The 20,553-nt window shown below is 36.8% G+C and overlaps 2 protein-coding genes across 11 annotated transcripts in view; both read left to right on the forward strand.

The window, feature by feature from the left end:
• FSD1L (fibronectin type III and SPRY domain containing 1 like) overlaps nucleotides 1-6,427 on the forward strand; it is a 58,697-nt gene extending 52,270 nt beyond the window's left edge. For all 5 annotated transcript variants that reach the window (XM_045840717.1, XM_045840718.1, XM_045840719.1 and 2 more), the window contains one exon: nucleotides 400-6,427. In XM_045840717.1, the coding sequence (XP_045696673.1) occupies nucleotides 400-522 (123 nt within the window). In that variant the 3' untranslated portion in view covers nucleotides 523-6,427. The remainder of the gene's footprint in view (nucleotides 1-399) is intronic.
• Nucleotides 6,428-8,806: 2,379 nt separating this feature from the next.
• The window catches only part of FKTN (fukutin), a 44,648-nt gene continuing 32,901 nt past the window's right edge, over nucleotides 8,807-20,553 (forward strand). For 3 of the 6 annotated variants that reach the window (XM_045840384.1, XM_045840378.1, XM_045840383.1), the window contains exons 1-5: nucleotides 8,845-8,983; nucleotides 9,568-9,692; nucleotides 14,181-14,387; nucleotides 15,243-15,302; nucleotides 18,850-19,053. In XM_045840384.1, the coding sequence (XP_045696340.1) occupies nucleotides 14,283-14,387; nucleotides 15,243-15,302; nucleotides 18,850-19,053 (369 nt within the window). In that variant the 5' untranslated portion in view covers nucleotides 8,845-8,983; nucleotides 9,568-9,692; nucleotides 14,181-14,282. The other 3 variants (XM_045840379.1, XM_045840380.1, XM_045840381.1) reach the window with 3 other exon arrangements.

A 20,553-nucleotide genomic window follows, 5' to 3' on the forward strand; every position in this document is an offset into this window, starting at 1 on the left:
CTCAGGCCACACCCCATCAAATCTGAAGCAGGAACTGGGATAAGGAAGTTGGCTCTTGGTGCACTTCTGTTGGTTGTGAAAGTTAGCATCATTAATAATAGCCAGTATCTTTTTCCTGGATTAATCTAGTTCAGTTTTCAAATTTTTGCAGCCATTTAGCTCCCTGTTTCATGTGCAGCTCCAGCGGGCTCTGTGGCTCTACAGTAGAGACTCTTGAGTTACTGCCCCCCCCCCCCCCCGTTCAAATATGAAGGTTATCAGTTTGGAACTTCCTGAGGTTCATATATGTGGCATTTTGCCTTTCCAGTGGAAATTTAAGCCACACTTAAATTCTTATTTACAGAATTTAAATTATTTGATTTGAAATCTGACTGAAGCTTTGTTTTTGTCTTCTCCTAGGTTTGGTGTGGTGGGCTTTCTCTGAGCACTGGGATGCAGGTTCCAAGTGCGGTGAGAACACTTCAGAAAAGTGAAAATGGAATGACTGGTTCATCTAGCAGCCTAAACATTGTGACTCAGTAATGCCTCCTGAGAATATGTTTGACACCCCCACTCCCCTTCTGATTGGGTGGCCTAATCATAGAAACTCAAGAGTGATGGAAATGAGATTGGCTACGTTCTGCTTTAAGGCCTGAAATCTGTTAGCATTAAGCATCTGGAATGAAATATTCACAGGAACCTACTGTGCCCTATCAGAGAAGCCAGCAGAGATGGAACAAGAAACTGCTATTTTGCAGAGCAAATGGCAGGGAAAGGCAGTGTTTAAATAGTTACATAGAAACTCGTTTTTATGTTTCTCAGATTACTTTGGTCCTTCTAATGTTTAGTTACATATGGTAGCCTTGGGGCCTGAAGAAAAAAGTGTTTAGATCTTGCCTTCTTTCTTCTTTACTTTCTTTTTTCTCTTATTACTACCTATTATTTACTTCTTACCCTGAAGCTTTTTAAAAAATTCACAGCCCCCTGAGGTTTTCTAAAAATTGAAATAATTGGTTGAAAGTTCTAGACAGGTTTTTTTACGCTGGTTTGTTTTTCCCCTGTTGTAAATAAGTTTAGTTTTGCTAAATTATCCTCTTTGTTTATTGACTAGATTATGTCACTTTCTTTTTTCTACATGCCATGGTTTTTTTTTCTTGTGGTTATAACTCAAAATCAGAGTGGATAGGAAGAGTTTCTAGACATAATTAAAATCACCCAAATTTCAGTTTATTCCCTGCACTAACAGTGGCAAAGGGATGTTCTTTATATGTCACCCTGTTTAATTAGACTGCTTTTCATTCCATTGTTTTGGATAATGGGTAAGATTTGTAAAAGCTTTGTTTTCTGATTTTGTTATCTAGTTTAAAGCCACCCTTTACTAGTTATCTTTGATAAAATTCCCACTTGAATTTTATTAATAATGGATAATACTTATACTGATTTTTAACATTTGTAGTAGGAATGAAAGGTTATTAAAGTTACATAGAAGGTAGAAAAACGCACACACTACTCAAGTTTTACCTGAGAAAGATAGGCTATAAAGAGAGGTGCCTAAAACTGTTCTGTACTGACGTCATTTGTGTATGCTCTTGGTAAGATACAGAATGGTTTAAGCAAGTGCTTTAAAAAAGACTACATATCTCTGACTTATTTGGCATATAAGTTTTTCAGTCATAACTACTTACAGGTTATTTTCTCTCAGTCCTTTTGCTACATTCATTTGCTTTGTAAAGAGGTATAATTTTTTTCAAAAATAAACATAGAATGATCTTTTCCAAAGTTAGGGAAAATGTGTTAATGAGTAAAACCCATGGTTATTGAGAACATATCTGTTTTTTAAAAACTGATTAAAATTTGTAACACAAGTCCTTTGAGCCAAACTGAAAGTTGTAATTATAATAGTATTTAAGGATTCCCTGAGTGTTTTAAAGAGATCTGAATTTGTATATTTTTCAAACTTTTATTTTCTCATTTTAACTCTCCTTCTTATTTTAAGTATATTACACTATGACTACCCGAGAAGTGACCGATGCTTCTTCCATTGGAGTTACTGTCTACAGAAAGGCCTGTGGAATAAGAGTAGCTCATTCTTCCTTAAAGTTTGCTGCTTACTGATAGGACCTTTTGTTCATTTTAAAACAAATCTAAATGATGACTTTTACTTGAACTGGGTATTACTTTTTTAGAGTATCCGAACCATTGTCTGCTGACATTTAGTATTTGTAATTACAAAGACTATTAAGAGAGTTTAGAGAATGAATGTGTTAATAGCTATATTCTTTTGAGTCTTCAAACAAATATAATTTTGATGTTTTTTCCTTCTGAAGATTTTGATAGAAATTTTTGGGTGTTCCTTCCCTGTAGCAGGTTTTTCCAGGACCCAAGGAAACAGGAAGTTCTCTCTCTTTCATAGGAGTCCAACCCGAAAGCAGTAATTTAGTGGTGGAGCTGCTTTATGTAAACTGTTATACATGTATATTTTAGCAAAAATGACACAGAAAAAGCCAGAAATTCTTGTATACAATTTTTTACTATTATATATTTGTGGCTTCTCTTTAATTCAGTGCCTTTTTCCTCTAAGCATGCTCTTTTTACTCCATGCCCCATGCAGTGTCAACTGGTGTTTAGGCCAGAGCCCATAAGATTGTGCTGGTGAAGGCCTTCTCTTGCAGGGGCATGGGGAAAGGAAATACAATCAAGGGCTGGAGGAGTGCATATGATTCTTTTCTGTGCTCATGCTATCATTCAAAACCCTTCATATACAATTTTCTAATATTCATTTGGAAAATTCACTTGACACAATACTATTATTACTTCAAAATGAGCATCTGAGACTTACTTGTTACTGTGCTTCTTAAAGTTCTCTAAGAGTAAAGAGCAAAATGTGTGGGGGTTTTGTTTACTTGTGTTAAGTTAAATTGGAGCAAGTTTGCCACCTTCATTTTCAAACTAGAAAATAATCAACTGTAGTGCCTAATTAATCTCAAATTAAGGTAACTGTTTCAACTTGACCACGTATATAACATTGTCATTGACATTTAAGCTAAAATACATTGAGCTCTTTTGTTCAATTTAATACATTATGTAAAGTTGGTATACCTGTTCAAACATTTTTTGTTGGTGTATTTACTTTGTTTTGACAGGTCAAACATGATTGCTTTCTGTAAAAGAAATGCATGAGAAATTGACAGTACTGGATGTATCACAGGTCTAAGAAATTATGTTTTATAAAAACATGCTTTCAGTATTGCATTTTCTCCTTTAGCAATTGAATCCCAAGCCAGTTTTAGTAAACTGGATAAAGAAATCAAGGAATTGCCTTAAGCACTTTAGAAAAATAATTTTTTTACAATTAATTTTGATTATTTGAGCTGACCATGTAACATATGTCTTTAATTTTTGGTAAATATGTATATATCAAGCATTTAATAATTGCACATAGAAGTGTAATATACAGTGATTCTTTGACTGTTCCAAGTGTAGGTGAACGAATGGAAAGTATTAGCGGCATGCCTGTCTGTACATGGGTTTAATTGGTGGCATGTGTACCAACCATTCTGACAAACCGTGAATTGCTGCTGTACAGCCAGACTGGCCTACTGTGTTCTACACACAGTTTTTCCCATGTTCTTATCTAAAGAGGCATGTTGGCTTAGTTTTAGTTACCCATTTATTAAGTTAAAGCATGAACAGTATCATGTGTAATTTGAATTTTTGTGACTTGATCCTTGCTGGTATAAATAATAAAAGTAAGTAATTTGTCATGAAATCTTTAATTAGGCTAAGATACTTTATTTCATGACTTACCTAGAATGATCAGTTTTTTCTATATACTTTTCCATAAAGTTATAGTTATTTATATTTTTAAGTTGTTTCTTTTGGAAGCAGGTTAAAAATTGGAAAAGGATATTATGGAAAGGGATTATTTCAAAGACTATTAGTTTTAAAGCAAGATGTGTAATCTTTTTACTATAAAATCTGTGACTCCAGGCTGAAAAAACTAAGGACTGTATATTTAAGTCATCATAATTCTTTTTCAAAAAGCCTATATTTGTTTGATCAATGTTCATTGTTTGGCTAATACATACGACAAATATTTTAAGTGTTTGTAATGTGGCAGTCAAACTTTGTATCAAATTTCCAAAATTAATGAAGTTTGATTTACTGTGCATATAGTTTTGCTGCTTTTGATTGGTGTGACAAAGTTTGTATCTTAAAAACAATGTTTTCCTAAGTTAGAAATTTTAAAAAGTAAATTTGTTATAGTTTGTAAAAAAATTTAAATTTTAATATGCATATTGCATGTAATACAGTTCATTTTTATATAGTCAGAAAAAATGGATCTTAAAAAATTTCTTCCATGATTTTATTTCTACACTGGATATATTCGTTTAGGGAAGTGTATGGTCAGCACAAATTTACTCAACATCCAAGTGACCACAAAGTTATTTGTTATCTTTAACCAAAATGTACATTGTACAATGCCAGTGCTAGAGCGTTACAAGAGATTCTGAATGTTTCTTTAATCATCACAGAAAGCTTACCTCATTTCAGTGTAGTTTCAGTTTTGTGTGTATCTTACAGTATTCATATTATGCCAGTATTTGTCATCCTGATATATTACCTATGATAGCTTTGTCACTTGGAATATTTGACTAATACTTTAAGCCCTTTGAGTAATTTGGAGTTAAATGGGTTATGTTTAGCATATTTTGTTTTTGTTGAAAACATACTGTTGGACATGCCATTATAAAGGTTAGTATTGGCTTATAAATACCAGACATTGCCATAGTACTTTCTCCTCAGATTACCCAATTATTAAATTAAAACAGTATTTGTTATTTCTGGATCAATATAAGGCAGTGACTTTTGAATTATAACCATTTGAGCTATGTTAGTTAAACTGATGTATTTTCTTAATGATACCCATTCAATATAAGTTGGTCCTTTGGGATGGACATATAGAAGATTTTACAGTATGTAGGGCAGAAGGTAGGTGAATGTGCTCACTTTGGCTTGGAACTTCTTAAGTTTGGACCAATTTTTTTAAAAAGTCAAAATGTAAGTGATTGGTAAAAGGCATTTCTGTTAGTATTGGAACTTTTGGAGAGCCTAAATGCTATGAGAGTGCATTTTTTTCTTAAACATTTCCAATATGTAAGTACCAAAGCATCGAGTCTCATTTACCTTTAAGGGAGACTCTTTAAAATCAAATTTATAACTAATTCACTCTATAAGATATATAATAGCTAAAGTCCTAGAGTAATTTATATTGAAAACCGCTAGGCTTTAAAATTTCTGGACACAATATAAAATGTTGGCTTCATTATTTTAAAGTATTTAGAATTAATCACCTTAACTTTACCATACACTAGATCTATGGCCTCTACATGAATCACTTCTCCTCTTTGGGCAACCTACCTCACAGGGCTGTTGTGAGGAATAAAATGAAATGGAGTGTGTGAAGTCGCTTCAACAGCAGTAAAATGCCATGTAAATGTGAGGTGGTGTTTTCAGTTAATAACGGACTTACATGTTTGGGTGCTTCTAGTTGCCATTTGCTTTAGTTTTTAAAACTAAAAGATTGTGCTTAAAGTGGTATCACCAGGACTTCAAATGTGATTAAAAAAACACACACACACACAAAAAAACCCTTATTAAAATGACCTTTAACATTCCTTAGTTTGTGCATGATGTGACTTTTTTGTATCTTCTCATCAGGACTGTCACTCATGATCTCAACTTTCTAGAACTGTAAAATTTCTCCCACAGCATTAGTGTGTCACTGTAGAATAGTAATATAAAGCATAATAAATGACTTAAGCTATGTCTCCATCCAGGCATTTGCGCTTTTAATTTATGACTCCTCAGTGCCATGTGCAAAGACTGAATTTGGCTTAAGTAATTCTTTCCAAACAACCAAACGTTTAAAATTTGTTGTCATTGGCTAAAAGATATACACTGTATGTGCCCATTTAACATTTGACTTTTGTTGCATTGTCATTTTTTAAAAATATGGAATATTTTCAAAACCTTGTGAACCTGGGTATCATTTAGTATCTCTCCTAGCAAATTTGTTTTGCTTTAAATTGGATTTATTAAATGGTTTACAGTTTATAGATTATTTGGTATTGTTATCTACTGGACACAATTTTACTATGCAGTTCAGATAATAAAAATTCTTAATTACTCAGGTTAAAACTTTGAGTTATGGATGAAAAATATGAACTATTTATAATACACTCAGTGCTGCAAACTAGTGTTTTAATATGTGTATTGCCTCATTTTTCTTGGAAACAAGACAAAGCCTTTTAAATGGTTTTTAACTTTAAAATAGTGTACTCAAAGTGGAGTAACTTGTGTTGAAGTGATTATATGCTCTATGTAGAATGACCGAGTTAAATTCTTACAAAAACACCTGGAATATCTCATCTGAAAAATAAACTTCTTTTTCTGCTTTATTTTGCTTCAGTGCTTGCATTTTATCAGTTCTCATTAACAATGTACAATGTGTTTTGGAGGATAACAAGATTAAAAAGTCATAGTCACTTTTTCCCAAAAGGAACGCTAGTTTAGAGCAATACCATTCAACAGAATTCCACACAATGATGGAAAGTTGTATATGACACTTTGGAGCTTGTTTCAACCTGCATTACATTTTGTTAGATCACCTAAGAGTAAGTAGAACCTAAGTCCTCTTAAAATTTGTATTCTAACTTGAAATCAGTTTAGGGGAAAAAAGCAAAACAATCGGTGACTAGATGAAGCTAGAACTTCGTTTCACCAAGAGAAGAATGAAGGGAAACTAGTGTTAAGTGTTAAGGCTAGGAGTATGAGGAAGGTTGAGAAACCAGTAGCCTCTTACAGATGATTATTTTTCCCATTAATTTTGATGACAATTTTCAAACATACTGGAGTAGAGGCTATTACTAATGAATACTTTTATGCTGATTGCCTAGATTTATTCGTTAACATTTTGCCATATTTGTTATTCTTTAAGGTGTCTAAAAATAGCACATAGAAGTACTGCAGTGCATCAGTGATGATTTTCTCTTTTAAGAACAGCCACACTTCCTTCACATTCTTAGTCAACAGCTGTCCTAATCCTAATAACATCTAATGGCTCAAGGCGTATTAAAATTCCAGTTGTCTCAAAAATGACTTTTTAGGGTTCCTTTCTTCAAATCAGAATCCAGACAAGGTCCGCATCTGCATTTGGTTGTCTCTCAAGTCTGATTTGATAGTAGTTCCCTACGCCGTTTTTAAATGCCATTGATAAAATGGCATTTGTCTTGTTGGATGTCCCACATTCTGAATTTAGCTGATCAGTTCTCTATACCTGACATTAAATAATAGAGTTTTTATTAAATGAAGATTGAAGTTTAGGCGAGAATCCTTCACAGGTGATGCCGTGTTTTCTGTTGCATCACGTCAGTAGTACATAGTGTCTGGCTGTCCAGGACTGGATGAGACTGATCAGTGGGTTCAGGTGGAGCCAGCTCAATCCAGTGTTACAAAGTTCCCCATCAACATTTCACCTTAATTTTAGCATCTGTTGATGAATGTTGTCCTTTGTATTATTCCACAGGAGTAACGTCATTGATCTATCATTCATTCTTTATTACATGGAATTCTCATTACCATTTGTTACACCGAAATACAATTCATACAAGAAAGGCAGGATAAATACTTTGTTCCTTTATCAGGTTTCAAGATAGTGAGTTGTGCTGCCCTGGAAACGTTCATTCATGACTAATGTCATCATGAAGTCAAAATTTTTTATATGTTTTATATGTTTCAATCAATAGCAGTTCCTTACTTGGATGCTCAAATTTTCCCATTTTAGGTCCTTAAAGTTAGCACCTGCGTCCATTTAGTACCGATGATCCCGTTAATGCGTGAAAACGTCCTTCTTCTGGGTGTTAACCTACTTTTTTGATTAACCTACCAACTACTAGCTCTAAGAATACAGAAGTAGTTATAATTAATAGGAGGACTTCTACAGAGTAAGTCCTCTTATTCTGTATGCACACACATTTTCTGGAAGGAAAAACAAACTGGTATGAATCATAACCCTGGGAAATAAGAAAAAGACAGCATTTTATACTTTTCCAAAGATCAAAGTTTAGAAGACAAATATGGGAGGGGGAAACTTTGTTTTTACATAAACTGATCAGAGTCATTTTTGTAGAAATAAAGTTACGACGATTTGTTTAATGCTTTATATCGAAAATTCATGTCAAAACTTACTGATATCTGATCCTTTGGATTACACGGTTAAGAGTTAACATTGTACATAGCCATTTCCCGACCTAAACCTGACATGGGTCCGCCGGAGTGACAGTAAACGCAGCTCTGTTCCCCACTCTGTACCCATTCTCCCCTGCTGGTACCCACACCGAATTCAGGGAGTTATTCTCAATCCCTTCTGCGCAACGCACACACTGAAAAAGTATTCGTTATCTGAAAATCACATTTAACTGGCATCCTATGCTTTATCTGGCAAATGCAGGTCTCAGTCTGTGCCTCTTCAATTTCTGGTCACTTGCTAAAATCAGGTCGCCTCAGTGCCCTGCTATCGTTAGCAAGAGAGAGAAGGTCTTTTACTAAATGGTTAGATCTCAAAAGCTGGGAAATCGCCAGGGTTCAGCAAACTTCCGGGAGGCACGGAGAGGGGTCGAGGGAGGGGGAGGGGGAGGAAGTGGCTGGAGCTGTGGACAAGCTAAGGCCAGGGTCCAACGGTGGGAACTTCTCTGATACAACTGTGGGACCAGTTGTCGCGACTCTGCACTTGACGACCCCTTTTGCAGCGGTTGCTGTGAGTGCCGTAAAGCAGAGTTGCCGCAGCTGTTGGGAGAGGTAGGGTTTGGGAAGCTCAGCTCGGTCGCCGGGATGGGCGGGTACCTATAGGCAGGTATACCCCTGTTGCTTGGGTGCCCTCACTGGGCATCCCCGCAGCATTCTGGGCACCTCCTCACCCCCGGCGGTCGAGGCTGGCCACCGGGTGAGTGCGATCGGGGCAGAGGGCTGCAGCAGGTGAAATCCTCATCCTGGGACATGTTCAGTTTTGGAGGGCGATCGAGACCCTTGTCGAACCGGGTGGGGGTAGTGGCGTGTGAGCGGGGTCGTGAGAACCACCTCTGGTTTTGCGCGAGCATCTGGGAGGCAGGTGGGGAACAGCACTGCAGGTTGTGAGACCAGTGTGTGCAAAGGCACAGGAGCGGGAACGGAGCTGCCACGTTTGGCAGCACTGCTTTTTAGGATATGGCCGAGGGATGGGTGCGACAAGGGGAAAGCTAAGGATGTGACGGAGCCAAGTTCTTGGCTGAGAAGGACCTGGATGCCTTGGGAAGGAGCGTGGAGTTCGTTCGTGGGCACTGGGGAGCTACATAGCTTTACAGAGGGGGCGTAATTGCATTACCCATGCCTTTTCCCTTGCGATGCTTTTCCCGTGGGTCCAACGTTTAGTTTATTTGGAGGAATTTTTTTTTAACTGATGCATTCCCCTTTGTGTGCTTTATAATGAGGTGGATACTGCTAGCCATGCTAAAGTTTCATATGGCTTTGATGTCTCCCTTTTGTTTGCAGTATCAGTCGGGGCCTGTTGGGAAAAACCGGGTGTGTGTGGAGGTGACTGTTGGAAGCTTCGGGTAGCGGTCCGGAGAACTGAGTTTAGATGTCATCACTGTCACCAATTTCTCGAGTGACATGAGGCAAGTCATTTCTCTCACCTCTCAGTTTTCTCAGGTGTAAAAAGGGAACCTAGATGATACCAGGTTCTTCCTTCGAAGATTGCTGGTTTCCAAAGAATGAACATCAGCCTGTAACATACCAAAGTGAGCAATGCAGCAGAGCGATAGCAATTGGGAAAAGAGGGAAGCCCAGTGGGAAAAGCTGGGATGAGCTACATTGTGAGGGTGGATAGGATTTGAATCATCAGGAGCCAGCTATGCTGAACACCGTGGATTAAGATAGAGAAGTCAGGACTAGGCATTCATATGTTAATCTGTTCGGGGAGGTAGGTTGTGAGAGAGAACAGCGGGATTTGAGAAGGATGGTGCCAGATGTTGATGGGACCCCAAGTGGAAGTACAGCCTGTTCTGAAAAGGAAGAAAAAAGGAATGAGAGAAATGTCAACAATATACAGGACTTGATTTCTTGGATTCAGGTGATTGCTATTTTGAACCAGGTTTTCTAAAAAATGAATTTAAATGCTGTTGACAAAAATGAACATTCTGTTAGAATTCCAGACTGCAGTAGTGTACTGGGAGTAAGGTGATTCGACTTGTAGCCATGGTATTGCCAATAACTAGTCCCTTAGGCTCTCATTTAATTCCAGGTCCTGTTCTCTGTAAAGTGATGTTGGCTTAGGTGGTCCTTCTGTAAAACATGAGTCTGTGAGGATGGAGGGAGATAGAGGATGGAGAACAAAATTGGTACTTTTGAACATGTTAAATCTGAGGTGTAGGAAATTAAATTAGAAATATAGGCAGACAGGTTTTACTGTTTATAGCCTGGAACTTAAATAGTAAGTTTTCCCTCAGAGGTTGTAGTTAAAACCTTGAAATTGAATTTGCTCTGAGGGCTAGATTGTAGAGAGAATGAATATAACATGTGCCCAATAGATAGGGAGCTGGTGAAATGACTGAAGGAAATATGCAGGTCTCAGAGCTAAGAGCAAGAACTCCTTTTAAGAAAGGATTGGGGCCAACATGGTTATTAAAATAATTTAACAGAATTTACAGCAAAAAATCACCTACTTCCAAAAATTTGGCTGAAAGCAAATAATTCAAATAGGTATAATCTCTACTGTCTTTCTAATTGTCTACTCAGTAGTAATAGTATTTATTTATTTATTCAACAAATATTTAAGCCCTGGCTGGTGTAGCTCAGTGGATTGAGCGTGGGCTGTGAACCAAAGCATCGCAGGTTCGATTCCCAGTCAGGGCACATGCCTGGGTTGCAGGCCACGGCCCCCAGCAACTGCACATTGATGTTTCTCTCTCTCTCTCTCTCTTTTTCCCTCCCTTCCCTCTCTAAAAATAAATAAAATAAAATCTTTAAAAAAATATTTATGTGTCTGAGGCAGTACTGGGTTATAGGGACATAGAAAGCAAGACAGACGTTATCTCTATCTTTACATGAAGGTCTCAGCATGCAGTGTAGTGATTTTCAAGTGTTAATGTACATATGAATCACCTGAGGATCTTGTTAAACTGTAGATTCTGAATCAACGGGGCTGTAGTAGGGCCTGAAAATTCTGTATTTTTGGCAAGCTCCAACATGATGCTGATGTTTCTGGTCTGAGGACCATACTTTTAAGTAGCACATGTGGCAGTTATTAAGCCACTGTTATTACCTATGAAATGTTTTTACTAATGATTTTATTGTCTGTGGAAATAATATATGCTTATTAAAATATTGGAAGAGTATAGACAAGCATACAGAACGATATAAAAATCAACCCAATTCTGCTGACCTAGAGATATCGTGGTAAACATTCATCCAGATATTACATGTGTACATGTATGCACACTTTTACATGTTCTGCCAAGTATTGATACCCTTCGAGCCCTGTGTTTCAGCCTGTTAGCTTTATAGTTTTACTAAGATCAGTACCCAGTTGGTCTCAGTGAAGCAACGAATTCATGAGGGGAAGACTTGATGTAATTAGAAATAACCTGGTTTAACATCATTCTATTACGCCGATGTGGGCTATAGAAATGAGCATTTGTTAATTGAGCCACAGAATGAGAAAAGAATTTTTAAACATCTAGTAGGCCTTGTATGGCTTAGAACAGCTGAGAATGTTGGGGTTTTTTTTCTTGTTTTAACCCTGCTTATATTGTCAGAAGCATTTTCTCTTTATACTTTCCAATTTGCTACCTCATCTCTCTAAACATGCCTTTGCCTGATGCTACTCTCTTTCTTCTCTGTTTTATTTTGCAGTATTCGGATATTTGAATCTCAGTTCTGTCTGACTTATACCACCCATGCCTCCTTCTCATTTCCCAGTGTTCCACAATAGGTTAGTAGCATTGAGCAGACCAGTTTAGCACACATCATCTTATGAACCTAAGTTGGGTGTCAGGGCTGGTCATTTCTTGTCTGAGGGCTTCTGACGTCAGGAGAGGTGAACCAGAAGGCAGGAGTGTGGAGAAGTGGAATAAAAATGTCAGGCAGTTAGACATTCTTTCAAACTGACCCCTACCCAGATGATTCTCAAAAGAGTAATGGTGGTGGGTAGGATGTCAGGATAAGACAGGTGGCAAAGTCTTTCATGCCGTCACCTTTAAAGAACCAGTGATAATGTGAAAGGGCAAATGGGAGGTGGAAAGAATATGAAATGCTGCCCGTGGCTATAGAAAAGCCTGAGAACTACCTTGTACTTCCCATCCTGTACACTTTCCTTTATGTTTGTGTGTGGGTGTCATCTGCCGCCAGTGAGACGGGAATGAAAGGAGATGAAACAAGTGCTTATTTATAGTTCTGGAAATAGAGAATTAAACATTCGAACAGAAAAAATATTCAAACATGTAACTTTAAAAAAACTTGGCATAGACAAAAGAAATCTTGATTGTACAGACTGATAGGGCACACAGGAAAACTAATATACAGGCATCAACATCATCACGAACTAGTTTTTTAAAAATTGAATTTTGAAGATAAGGAGTGTGTTCTTTGCTCATCCCTTATAGGTAACACAACCTACCTATAAGGGAGTGCTGGGGGGAGGATCAGATATTCTCAATGGAACATTTAGCATTAGAGGAAAGTGGTATGAACCTTATAAGGGGAAAGAAAATGTGACCTCAAAACCAAACTCAACTGACAGCTGTTTTTGAACAATGCTAGAACTCAAGGTAAATAGTACCCATGAGTTCTTTTTGATAAACCGCGAGAAGGTGAGTATCAGCCATCCAGGAAACAAACAGGGATGACACGGCAAAAAGAGGGCCAGGGACATAGTTAAGAATAAGGCCAAAATAAAGGAGATTTGTAGTTAAGAATATAATAGAACTATAACAAGGTAGAAATAACGAGTAAAAACTGAAAGGGAAGGCAGGAGGTAGTATAAATTTGTTGTTTCTTCTTATTTTTAGCTGGAGAACAAAAGACAGAGTTTAGACATTATTTTTAGTATATTTAAAGGAATAAAGATAAACCACTGGAGAACCAAATACAGGGTCTGGCACAAATAATTCCCCCCCCCTTTCATTATAAAATCATATGCATGTAATTTTGTAACATACAATATCACACTCAAGCACACCATATGACATTTTATGTGAAATGTTCAAATTAAAACTATAAATTATAACACCCATATTATTACCCTACCAACCACACTCAAGCAGGTGTTACTTCTGCCAGACCCTGTGTATTTAACCAGAATCAAACAGTAGAGAGGAGGTAAGAAGAAATAGAACTATATTAAACTTCTTAAAGAAATAATCAGATGGGACTAAACATGAAGGAACAAAAATTTTTATCATGGCCTTTGCACTTGGAAAAACTGAAAATATACATGGGGTATTTGTAAAAACTGATCACATCCCAGATCACAAAAAACAAAGAGCTATCATACAGATGTTCCTTGACCAAAAACATTCTCAATTTCTTCTATCTGTGGAAGTGGGTCTTGGTACAGTCAGCAACAGCAGCTGCATTACCTAGGAACTTGTCAGAAATGCAAATTCAGGGGCCCCACATCTGATCTGCTGAGTCAGAAATTCTAGGGCAGAAGCCCCCCAGTCTCTGCTGGTCAGTTTTTATAAATATCCCACTTAGGGTTTTTGTTACTTGCATTTGTAAAGAATGCCATGATAAACATTTTTGTTCTTTTTTTTTGAAATTGATTTATTTAGTTTTAGTGAGAGGGAAAAGGGGGGAAAACAGAGGGAGAGAACCATTGAGATGAGAGAGAAATATCGACCTGGGACTGATCCTGCAACCCAGGCATGTGCCCTGACCGGGAATTGAACCAGTGACCTTTCATTTTTGCAGGACACTGTACAACCAACTGAGCCACACTGGTCAGGGCAATATATTTGTTCTTTGATGTTTGGTCCCATAACTCATTATTTCTTTAGTATAAGAAATTACCAAATCAAAGAATGTTCTATAAACTTCAGATAACTTTTTCTTCTGTTGCTGATTATTAGAAGTGAAAAACTAAAAACGGGTTTTTGTCTCTTTAGAAATATCTTTTTGTTCATGGAAAACAAGATTATCTCCTTATCCAGAAAGATGAAACCAGCTGAGTTACTTTCAAAAGACAACCAAATGAGCACCGCAAACTAATGAGTAGAATCAATAAGAACGTGATTTTGGCGCTTTTAACTTTGACCAGTTCTGCATTTCTGCTATTTCAGTTATACTACTACAAGCACTACTTATCAGCAAAGGTAGCTTTTTTTCTCCTTTCTCATCATTAGGCTTCATTTTAGCTGTATATTTTCCTAACATAGTTCCCTTTTGCAGCACATAAGTTAATCACAGTTTCTCAAATTTTTGCAGAAATATTTCTTATTGCAGTTTTCCTCTCTGTGGGTGTGACAAGCAATTCAAAAGTGTTATGTTATTGTTATGTTATTCAAGCAATGTTATTGTAACAACACATCCGATATCAAAGGTGCTAGATTTCAGTGATGTTTAATCCATTTTTTAAAACCTCAACATTTGAAATTATGATTTATGTTAGGAAAAGTGTGGGCACTGGAACTGTCTGAAACATAAATAATGTCTACTTTGTAGGATTGTTATGTGGGATAGATGAGAATACATAATTCATACATGGAAATGTCAAACACAGTACACTAAGGAGCTGCTCAATAAATATTATTATGTTTTCTTACCACTTGGCCAAAGCGTGCTAACACTAACCCGGCGTGTGGAGATGAGCTGAAGTTAGGAATACGGAGCTGAATGGATAAGGCCTGATTCCAAAGAGATTTGGAAGAGCCAAGAGTTTACTATTTATTAGATGGAAATTAATTAGTTTAGAGGTGTTGGCCATCTATACTTTATTGTTTAATAACCTAATTAACTTACTGCAACCGGTGATTGTTTTCGATCTTGGCTACTTGTATAATTGTAGAATTCTTAGCTCTTGACTATATGAAAATAGGTATTATCTGAATGCTTAGTAATGATTATGAGCCAGTTATGTAGTTTGAATTTCATGCCTACCCTAAATGTTATGTTGCATGCTGGTTATGGGGCTTTGGATTTACTAAAATGTTCTTTGGTTATTTTCCTAGAATGGAGCTGGTTTATCAAAATCCAAAGGAAGCCGAATTGGATTTGATAGCGTACAGTGGGTATGTACAATAAGCAAGCACTTCCTAACTACAGTGTTCATTTTAGTCTATTTGTTTACACACTCCATAAGTAGTTGCTGAATGATGGCAAAGACCTTGGCTGCCTTGCTGAAGAGTGGGGGTAGGTGGTCGGCGGGGAAGGGGCAGGGCCTGTGCCAAGTGTTTCTATGCAGGATTGCATTAGTACTTACGGAAACGCTAACAAGTCAGTGTATTATCATCCTTAGTTAGCTTAGAGATTCAGGTAAGTTTGCTAATAAGTGACTCGATCTAGATTTTCTTTGCCTCCAAACCCTCACTATAGTAGTTCTCCAAATGAATATGTATGTTTCTAAGAATTGAACTATGAAATAATGATGAGGAAAAAAAATCTATTCAACATGATTCCTTTATAAGATAAGGAATACTAGCAGTATTACAATATACCCCTGTTTTGGTTTAGAAATTTCAGAGCCCTGCACATTTAAAAAACAGTTTCTTACAAAACTATGTTTATCTTGTTAGTATACATTTTGGATATGACCAAATATTTCTCAGCCTTTGGCTTGTGTTTAACCAAAGGCTGTAGATTAGAAGTAGGCTTTCAAATCACTAGTAGCAATAAAGTAGTGGTGATAATTTTAGGTCATTGGTGACAATTGGTTGTAAACCACTCCTTTAAGGGTCAAGTCTGGGGTATTCTATTATTAGGCTCCTCAACTGTCAAGTCTGGAAGTATTGTATCAGTGTGAACCTTAAAACATTAAAGCAAGCATTTCAATTATAGTGGGCATTCAATATTACACGAGTTTCACAACATAGTAGTTAGACATCGACATAACTCACCAAGTGATCCCCCTGATAAGTGTAGTGCCCCCCCGACACCATACATAGGTACTTCAGTGTGAACTTTTAATTTATTAAAAATAGCAGCTGTTTTGTTCTGGGAACTTTGGACAGTCTGAGGGGAAAGGAAGTATGGTACACTTGGAGGTCATACCCCAGTCACAACTGTAAAGGCTCTAGTGGATGAAAGAAAAGGGGGCATGTTTTGTGTTCTGTCCAGCCCTACTCTCCCTCCATCCCACCCTGAAGAAAAACACACATATAATATGTGGACCAGGTTTATTGTCCTGTGAGTGAGATAATTTGTTGAGATGTGGAAATCAGTATCTAACGGCCAGGAAGTAGACCCATCTGACGATAATGGGGGTTCTCTATCATAAATTTTAACATTCTAAAATATGAGGATATTTAAGGTGATACAAATTTTCCACGTTTTTGATTTATTGACTCCTCATCTGTAAACTGAAAGAGCATGTTCAGAAAGAGCTTTAAAGCTGTAATAGCTTCAGTGGGACTTTAATTTACTTTGTTTGGATTAATCAACAACATTTCCAAAACCTTTTCTGTATATAAAGCAGTCAGCAGGGGTACAGAGTCACTGTACATTTTAAAATGGAAATTGTATTTCATTTAAAGTGTAACATAACAGAGAAAATTAGGGCAGCCCCATCGTTTTCATTCAAGGAATGATCCTCGAGGTGGAAGAAAAACGGATTTTTTAAAAAGGGTTCACGTCCAAGGTACATGAGCTAAAACTTAAAAGAGCAGCTCACAGCACTGAAACTCACTCTTTATAGTAGCTGTAAAGTTGCAGGGAAGGGAGATCTGAAATACTTTTGTTCTCATATTTTAGAAGGACTGAGAGGTGAAATCTGATCGATAATTATGACACTGAGCCCTGATAAAATTCTAGAGTGAATTATTAAGCAGGTAACTTGAGAGCAGTAGGGAAAAAATAATCATCATCAGGAACTAGCCTTTCACTCAGAAGGCTTTCACCAAGCCCTTTTAGGTTCTGATAAAATTGTGTACACTGGCAGGTGAATAGGCTGTTCTAGTGGTAGTGTATCCTATTTTCAAACAGACATTTTTCTGTCTTGTAAATGAAATGAATTACCAAAGGCCAAATGATAATAGTCATGTTGATTTAGAATTAATTGGATTTAGAGTCAATGGGACATCTGTTTCCAAAGAGCATTGATGATTGCATTGATAACAACCTGGAAGGCATGTTTAGCAGGTGAGTTGTAGAATCTCTCCTTGACCTTGCCCTAATCTGTGTTCATGTTAATAATCATAATGAAGCCATATGTGCGCTCCTCATGTTTGTATTTGACACCAAGCTGAGAGTCTTTCGATAACCACTTAGTAAGCGCCTTACTTGTACTTGAATCTGTCATCTCATCATTTTTCTTCCAAAGCCATTTCTTTCTTTTATCCTCCTCTTACAAGCACAGAAAGCAAGAACCAAAAAGGAACAAAATTGATTAGGCTATTGAAATTTAAAACTTCTCATCAAGAGACAGCATTAAAAAAAATGAATAGATATGCCACACACTAGAAAATATTTTCAAACATATCTCATGAAAATAAACTAGTGTCTATGATAAATAAAGAACTTCTACAACTCATTGATAGATTTTTTTTGTTCATACTTTTTATCAAATTGAGGATGTGTTCTGTTTTTGGTTTACTGAGAGTTCTTTGTTATGAATAGGTATTGAATTTTGTCAAATACTTTTTCTGTATTGAAAGTCTTATAGATTTTCCCCCCTTATGCTGTTGATATAATGAACTTGATTGATTTTCAAATGCTATCCTTTTTTCTGGGATAAATCCTAGTAGGTCATAATATTTACTTTTTTATTTTGGTCTCTAAAAAGAACTGTTAGAATTGATTTCCAGTGCCTCGTTGAGTACTGCTGCATCTGTGTTCACAAAGGATGGGTCTCTAAAATTTTCTTTCACTTTTGAAAGCCATACATCCTTTGAGATCATAATTGCTTTCATTGAAGTAGGCTTTTAAGCAATAATGTGCACCCTTAACTCTATTTATTTTTGCTACTCTTAGGTATTATTTACTCCTCAGTGCAATTTAGTCTGTTTCTGTTCTAATTTTAAAATATGTATATTTTTAGTACTCACCGCCCAACACAATAATGTTTAAAAATATTGCAGTATTATTAGAAAGTCAAACTGATATGGGAATGGTCAAGCAGGCAATGTATTTTAGTTGGGGTCTTTTGTTTAGAAAGATTATTAAGCAGCATTACAAATATGAAGGAAAGTGGCAGATAAAATTGGTTTTTGGTTTTGCATAGGTTGCCGTGACTGATTTTTAAAAGCTGACAGAGGAGGTAGTTCATCTTCCACTTTTGCTTAAAAAAAATTTAGCTAATACCAAGAGAATAATTTGTAAGCTTGAGGTTTCCTTTCTGATACGACTTTCTCTACAGAGGTTTTCTGATCCTTTTGTTGTACAATTAATTAGTAGCTTACTGTTGTTGCATATATTTTACCTTGATGTGTATTTGTTCATCTTCCTCACTAGACTGTGTACTCCATGAGAGTCAGGACTGGGTATTATTATTATTTTAGCATAAGAATAAGAATGGTATCTATTGAGTAAATACTCTATATACTTATGAGATCAATGAATAGAATTTACTAAGATTATTGTACTGGTTTAGTAGAATTAAGGAGATTCTTTTCCTCTCAACAGCGTGCAGTTAAAAAATTTATTACACTAACATCAAGCCAAAATGTACCTGTGTTCCTTATCGACCCTTTGATTCTGGAATTGATTAATAAAAACTTTGAACAAGTCAAAAATACTTCTCATGGTGTCGCTTCAGAATGCAACTTTTTCTGTGTTCCAAGAGACTTTACTACATTTGCACTACAGTATCACCTATGGAAGAATGAGGTAAGATGATTTGCTTTCAGGTAATAGAAAGCCTTTTGCAAATAGTATGAGAGAATACCAGTTTAAAATATAAAATATTTAAAAATTTTCTAAAAGCTTTTTATAAGTTATATCAGGAATATATTCAGCTGTAAGTAAAGACACAATTAGTAATAGCTTAAGCATGTAAAGAACAGCATAGGAAATGTAATCAGTAATATTGTAATAACTGCGTGTGGTATCAGGGGGCAGAGACTTATTAGGGGACCACACTGTAAGTTACAGAAATGTCCAACCACTCTGCTGTACATCTAAAACTAATATAATACGGAATGTCAACTGTAACTGAAAAATAAAAGTAAAAATTTAATAATAGCTTAAGCAAATAGGGAATTTATTTTCCTTGTATAACAAGAAGTTAAAAGATTGGTGGCGTTTGCTATTAATTCAGCTGCCCAGTGATGCCAGGCCTGGCATCACTGGAGTTCTTTTTTCTTTTCTCCAATCTTCACAAGATAGCTGGTATAGCCCCGGGCGTCATGCTCAAGTTCAAGGCAGGAGATGACAGGAGGGGATGATGATCCTATCCTTCTTTTGAAGTAAAATTTTGCTCAGCTACTTACAGCTTACTGTCCAGAACTATGTTCATATGTCTCCTTGTTGTGAAGGAGGCTAAAGAGACAGGAATTTAGCTTTTCCATCAGTGGAGGCAAGCGAGTGGGAAGGGATTTGGTGATGAATTGCCAGGATCTGCCACATAAGGTGTAAGTGAAGGTAGTGTCCCTAATCGATAGTGCCGTTCTTTCCGCCTTGTAAGTGCACAGGACTCACTGGATACTCAAGTGGGGTGCTTCTTAGGTATATCCAGAAATTCAAACTTACATTTTAAGTCACACAGCAGTGGTAAAAAGAAAAAAAGCCTCAATCAAATATGCCAAAACTTTGCTTACTTCTTTATTTGGAATACCTCCAACTTCCCAACTTGACTGTTTTTCACTCTGATGAGTTAGCATCAGATTAAATGAACTGGACCACTGAGGCAGCCACCCCCCACCCCCCACCGCGGTGGCTCACACACTGGCTCTGCAGTGGGTCTGTGTTCGCTGTGTGGCCTCTGAGAGGCGGCTGCCCTCCCTCCAGGTGATGGTGGGCTCCTGGGGAGCGGGGAGCTGCACACTCACTGGATTGCCCCACCTCTCACCTTGGACTGACTTCCGGCTTATAGTTCTTGTTCTTTTTTCTTTCCACTCAACTTTACATTTTGGAAATGTTAAAACTTATAGAAAAGTTAGGGCATGGTATTTTAAATGTAATTTTTATTTTTTAATCAAAATTATACCTGAGCTAAGTTTAGAAGGTCAAATAGTAATGCAAAGCTCCTAATGAAAAAGGTGTATCTGCCTCTTCTCTCCCCACCCCGTATTCCCACTCCTAGCGCCAGCCACTTTCAACTCTGCCGTCTCCTTTTTCTTCTCATTTATAAATGAAATATTGATGCTCCCTATTTTTAATATTTCATGT

The sequence above is a fragment of the Phyllostomus hastatus genome, unplaced genomic scaffold (assembly GCF_019186645.2).
Source record: "Phyllostomus hastatus isolate PE091 unplaced genomic scaffold, TTU_PhHast_1.1 phas_contig_34, whole genome shotgun sequence".
Lineage (NCBI taxonomy): Eukaryota > Metazoa > Chordata > Mammalia > Chiroptera > Phyllostomidae > Phyllostomus > Phyllostomus hastatus.